This window comes from Apis dorsata, unplaced genomic scaffold, assembly GCF_000469605.1.
Source record: "Apis dorsata unplaced genomic scaffold, Apis dorsata 1.3 scaffold_376, whole genome shotgun sequence".
NCBI lineage: Eukaryota > Metazoa > Arthropoda > Insecta > Hymenoptera > Apidae > Apis > Apis dorsata.
The window spans coordinates 88,584-95,430 of NW_006263639.1; the positions used below are offsets into that span (position 1 = coordinate 88,584).

Consider the following 6,847-nt stretch of genomic DNA (forward strand, 5'->3'; position numbering starts at 1 on the left):
GCAGTGACGTTAAAAAAAATTCCACTCCCGTTGGTATTTCTTTCGATATTTCTCTGGCCGGTTTCATAACCGCGCGTACTTCAAATGCTTCTTTGAAGTCGTATGAAAACACACGGCACAAAGTATATACCGCAATGGCAATCGGGAATGGTAATGGTGGTTGAAAACGAAACATAGAGAAATATATGTATACATCGGTGGCCTTGTTTTTTGATTTCGTAGATGCGCCACCGATGCTGCTATATTCCTTCATCGAGCAAACGTTGCAACCGGGACCGGCTGTATCCTTGAAATGTTCCGCTGCTGGTAATCCAACACCGCAAGTCACCTGGGCCTTGGATGGTTTTCCTCTACCGACCAATGGAAGGTAGGCTTCATTTAATTGTTCGTAACCAAACTCCGCTATGTTCAAGAGCAATCAAATTGCTCGTTAATTATCCCATGTACCGATCTGATGGTGCATCGTGAATTATATACAGGTTTAATTAATTTAATTTGATCGAATATAGTTTGGGAGGAATGGATATTGAATTTGATAGATTTAGGATAGTGATTATTTTTAATCAATATTATACTGAAAAATATATTATAAATTATATTATAAGTATATTATAAATTATATTTTTAATATAAAATATTTATATTAAAAAATTAAATTGGAAGATTGGATTTTTGATATTTATTTTAATGTAAAATTATTAGTGGCATTGATTTTTCTATGAATATGAGGGGAGGATTCGTAGAAATATTTGATTTGACGTATGAAAAGAGAATATGATTTGAAAAAAATAAAGGCATAAAAACATTTGAAATCTGAAATAATATAATCAATTTTGCCTATATAATTCTTATGTTAATAAATATATATAATTACATAAGATATAAATATGATATTCCAACAAATTTTTTCGTGATTTGTATGCTTAATTTTGATAATTAACATTTGAAAAATATTCAATTTAATTTATTTTTAATCTTTTTATTATTTATGATCTATTTATTTTATAAAGGAAAATATTTACTTTTTTTATTTTATCTTATTTTTATTGTTCTTTTACTACTTCTCTCATCATTTTTTTTTATTACTTTTATTAGTATCAGATTTTTCATATAATAATATATAATATCATCAATTACCTTAATTACTATAACGTATCATTATGATAATTTGAAAATATAGTTAAAATTTTATAATACAATGTATCATTTTCAATAGAATATTTTTCATAAAAAATATTTCAAAATATTTGTATTATTAATATTTTAAATTAAATGGAATTTATTAATGATTTATAATGTTTCTCTTAAATTCTCATATAATATATTATATAATATTATATATAATACATTATATAATATTGATTATATAATATCGATTTTTGGCCACAAATATTTTTCATATGTATCATACAATGATTAAATAACACAGAAAATATTTTCTTTTCTATTAAATTTTTCCATTTTTTAATTTTCTATTAAATATGAAATAATCAACAAAGTTTTGTCATTTCTTTTGTAATAGAAAAATATATGATAAAATAAAAAAGTATTTATGCAACGTTGTTTTAAAAATAAAATAATGTATTTGTTAAATTGTGCATTAAATCATATTTAGAATTATACATTTTTATGAATTTACTATATTCAATTACAATCAATTCACAAGATTCGTAAATAAATATTTTTATGTTTGTCTTTTAAAGTCATTTTCTTGAATTATTATATATATAAATCTGATTAAATTTCAACAATCAAAACTTTGTTGATTATTTCATATTTAATAGAAAATTAAAAAATGAAAAAATTTAATGAAAAAGACAATATTTTCTTATTTTCTTTTCTTTGTTATTTAATTATCATTGTATGTTATATATGAAATCAATAATCACTAAAATTAAAAATAAAGAGTGTTGAAAAAGATATCTTCACAATTTCCCAAAATCGTAATTTTTACAAAATCAGTATTTATATATATATATTTTTTCTCCATTAAAAGAATAATTTTAATGAACTTATTCTAATTAATCACTGAATTATTCGTATAAAATCCTATTTTAATGATATCAAAGCAAACACAGCACACATTACTGTCACGTACGGCTGATAAAATATACGCCATTTCTCCTTGGTCCGTCGCATAAAGCATATGGTCGTAACTCTTGAAGAATTGTTTTAACGCGCGGTTGATGCCTCGTAATTAAAATGCAATCTGCCTATGGCAATGGTCGAGGACTCGCATCTGCACCGAGGCCAATTTCAATTTCAAGTGCAATATCTCGGCAAGAAGCCGGAATATTTATTGCGACGACACGGCGAAACGTCGTCGTGGCGGGGATGGAAAAGGCAAAAGGCACAAGAAGGACACGAGAGGATATGACGCGAGATTCTCGTACGGATTTAACGATAGATCGACATAAAAGATGCTCCATGATTCTTCAGCCGTGCCATTATATCGTCGTTCTTGGCTATTTCCTTCCTTTTCGACGAAAAGCAATTCGTATACCGGTTGCTTCAGGATAAAACGCGCAATTCACATACATGTTTCTTTGTAATTACTGTTTTCCACAATACACGCAAAATTAATAATTTCGTTGGAAATTGGAATACTTTGGATGGGAATGCGCATTGCGACGCGGTAAATTGAAAAACGATTTCTCTTATTGGAGAATAGAAAGTTATGTGTCTTTCTTCGTAAACAAAATTAATCGTAATTGAAAAAAAAATAATTTGTTCATTAACTGGGAGGATTTTGTTGAAATTACGTAGAGAAGTTTACTTGTAAAATATTTATTAATTTTATTTTACATTGATATGTTGTGAAAATTGAGATTGAAAATTGAATAAATATAATAAATTAAATTTCAGAATAAAAATTGAATATTTGCTCGAAGTAAAAAAATTACAAATAATTAATAAAAATAATAATAGCATATTTATAATCAGAATTTTATTTCTTTTGTAATATTAATAAGCAATATCTTAGGAAATTTAGTGATAAAATTCATATTTATATTATAATATTTTATATTATATCGTATTTTATATTATAATTTTATGCTTTTTTACAATCTTTGTTTTCAATGCAGAATAAAATCGATTAAAATTTATTTTGTTTAATTTTGAATTAATAAATTTCGATTAATAATCAATTTCTTTTTAAAAAAAAAATAAAATAAAATTTGTTCTATAAATTTAATATTTGACAATTCCAAATTTTTTAAAAATCTTTTCTTAAAATCTTTTCTTTTTTTGTTCTGTTTAAATTTATATAAAAGAATCAGTCTCAGTTAAAATTGGTTAAATCTAGCTTCCAGATAAAATTAGTTAAAGTAGTTAAAGTAAAGAAAAGTAGTAAAACTTCGTTATTGTTAAAACCACAGAAATCCATCAATATTCAATTTAACCAGTAAACTCTCAAAACTATTGAGAAATAATTTAAAGTTAGAATATAAATTACCCACTTAAAATAAACTTTTCTTCATCAAAGTTTTCCGTTTCATTTTTTCTTTTTTTATGTATATATTTTTTTAAATTAGTTTTAATTTTCCCTAATAAAATATCGATATTTTTAAAATTAACTACTTAAAATCAATGATAATGAAAAATATTGATAAAGTTTTAATTGATCATTAATAGATTTCAAATTTTAATAATATGAATAGATAACAATAATATAAATAAAAAAAGATTAATTAATATTTTTATATTTTCTTTGTTAAATTAATTGTTTATTTATTTAAATTGTATGTATAAATGTATGAGTTAAAAAAAAGAATTTTTCATTAATATTCGAAGGTTCATGATTGGTCAATACGTAACAGTTCACGGCGATGTTATATCACATGTCAATATCAGCCATGTGATGGTGGAGGATGGAGGAGAATATTCTTGCATGGCCGAAAATCGAGCTGGGAAAGTCACTCACGCTGCTCGCCTCAATGTTTACGGTAAACTTTAGTAAATTCAATAACCAAAATTCATATTATTTAACAAATTGATATTCTTGGATAAAATTCCTTTAACTATATATATAGTTTAAATTTGAATTTTGATTTGAATCTATTAAATCTATTAATTCAAATTGTTTAAATAAAATGAAAATAATAATTAATATGAATAAATATGTTATTATAATGTATAAAATATTTAATAAGGATTAACTTGATTATTAATAATTATTAGGACGTAGGTTTTAGTAATTAGAAATAAATAAATAGTATTATTATATGTGTTTTCAAACATTTTGTTACACATCAAATTAAATATTATTTTTATATAAAAGAAAAAATTTTATAATAGTTGTTAATTCTGTATAAAATTTGCATTTAAATCATAATTTTGTTACATAATTTTCTTTACAAAATTCTATTCTTGAAAAAATAACTTCATTATAGAAATAATGTAGTATTAATTAATCAAATATATTGATATTAGCATAATATTAGCATTCATTAATCAAATTATTTCTAATATAAAGACCAATAAGAATATTACTAAAAAATATTAATAAGAAATATTTTAGAAAATTAATTGGTAAAAATTGTGTTTATAATTTCATTTTTTTTTACAATATTTTGTTTTCAAAAAATTAACTTTAGAATAGCAATAAAAAATATCTTTGAAAGTAATTTAGAAATAAAATTTTACATATCCATATCTATAATAAATAAATATTTCATTACTTTATTATTAAAACACATTTTAAATAATGAAGATAATAATAATTATTTTATTTTAATGACATTACTGAATATTCAATAATTATTTTATATTTCATAAATTTCACTTTATTTGTTTTTCTTATTTATAAATTTATTTTTCTTATTTCAGGTCTTCCATACATTCGATTAATTCCAAAGGTTACCGCTGTTGCCGGTGAAACTCTTCGTTTAAAATGTCCAGTCGCTGGCTACCCTATCGAAGAAATCAAATGGGAACGAGCGAATCGCGAATTACCAGATGATCTTCGACAAAAAGTGCTTCCAGATGGTACCTTGGTCATCACGAGCGTGCAGAAGAAAGGCGATGCAGGCGTTTATACGTGTTCAGCGAGGAATAAACAAGGACACAGCGCGAGAAGATCGGGAGACGTCGCAGTGATCGGTAAGACATTACGTTCGATCCGTTATTCCATGATTGTTCCAGATTCCAAACGGACGACATCAAGTGTGGAAATGGTTTGCCATTATCAGATAGAATAAAAATGAAGTAAAACCGGATATGCTTTTGAAAGAATCATTATTATCTTTCGAGCAATGTTTGCAAAAATGAAAAAAGAAAAAGAAAAAAAACAGAAAGAAAGAAGAAATTTTCTAGGATTCTACGATGAGGAGAAGGATATTCCCGGATGACGTGTTATAGATCTTCGCCTATGCTTATCGAGTTCACAAGCTGTCATTATTGTTATTATTCCAGTTCCTCCCAAAATTAGCCCATTCACGGCAGATCGTGATCTTCATCTCGGCGAACGAACGACGTTGACTTGTTCGGTGACGAGAGGCGATCTGCCTCTCTCGATCTCCTGGCTCAAGGATGGACGAGCGATGGGCCCATCGGAGCAAGTCACTGTCACCAATATGGACCAGTACAATAGCATACTGATGATTGAACATTTATCTCCAGATCACAACGGCAACTACTCGTGCGTGGCCCGTAATCTGGCCGCAGAGGTATCACACACGCAGCGGCTTGTGGTTCATGGTAATCCTCCTCTAGGCCCCCTTCATTTTTGCCTGACGACCGCCTGCCCGCCCGAAATTTGAACGAGTGTCGATCGTATGAGTGCGTACACGGTTGCCCACACTCGCGAATGAACCGCGTGAGGATCTCAAAGTGCTGTTTTTCCCTTCTTCGTATTCAGAAATCATAACCATGTCAAGCGACTAAATAATAATCATTCGACATATTTTCACACACGTTTCTTCGTTCTCGCTTCCTCTGGAAACATTGATGTTTTAGCACTGTCTCACCGCTGTAAATAGCTTTCAACGTGAACTAATTATAATGAAGATGTGTGATCACACAGCTCGTTAAGTTCTTACGCGTTCATTCGAGAAAGAGTCTTTATTTTTTTATCTAATACAAAGCCATCAACGTTATTCAGGAACGTAGAGACCTGGTGACGCGTTACTTCATGACGGCTCACGCTTAGCGTGGCTCATCCTCCTGCACGAGACCTGCCACTATCATCTCCCACATTTCTCCCTTGATCCAAATTTCGACTCTTCGAACAGAGATCGCTTTACGATCGAATCAAAATTAACGATACAAAATCATTCGCGCTTTGACAAGAATTTGGCCGCAAAAAAAAAAGAGTTTTCACTTGGAAGAAATTTTCGAAGGGTCGAACGAATGCTAGCTCTTGCGTTGGGAACGACCGTATGCGGTGTGAATGTGCGATGCCAAGTTAAGTGTACAAGGTGTTTTAGGGCGGCAGGGGCAGGTCCGCGGCGGGGCCACCCTCTCTCTCCTCTACATTGCTACGTTACTATACTGCCTCTATTGTACATATTCTACGTATATATATATACATATTATATTCTATATATATATCTATACATATACATGGACGTACTACTGTCTATATATATAATATATATAAACATACCGCTACTATATAAAAAGAGAACATATATATATTTATACATATATATATAATGATTACACATGTACCTGGTACAAAAAAAAGGTTCTTGCGTTTTTTTGGTGCCATCTTTTTCTCGCTCTCACGTATGGTTCTCTCTTCTCTCTTGACCTTTTCCAGTACCCCCTATTATTGAGCCATTTACGTTCCAAGAGGGACTATCCGAGGGGATGCGGACGCGGACGGTGTGCGGGGTCGCGGCGG

General features: G+C 28.8%; 1 protein-coding gene across 3 annotated transcripts in view; it reads left to right on the plus strand.

Moving 5' to 3' along the window:
* The window catches only part of LOC102675052 (Down syndrome cell adhesion molecule-like protein Dscam2), a 70,837-nt gene that overhangs the window by 47,233 nt on the left and 16,757 nt on the right, over positions 1-6,847 (plus strand). Inside the window, exons 8-11 of one of the 3 annotated variants that reach the window (XM_031511979.1) lie at positions 223-367; positions 3,796-3,947; positions 4,831-5,103; positions 5,416-6,079. In XM_031511979.1, coding sequence (XP_031367839.1) covers positions 223-367; positions 3,796-3,947; positions 4,831-5,103; positions 5,416-5,762 — 917 coding nt within the window. In that variant the 3' untranslated portion in view covers positions 5,763-6,079. Of the gene's footprint in view, positions 1-222; positions 368-3,795; positions 3,948-4,830; positions 5,104-5,415; positions 6,080-6,763; positions 6,843-6,847 lie in introns of those variants that run through there. The other 2 variants (XM_031511980.1, XM_031511978.1) reach the window with 2 other exon arrangements.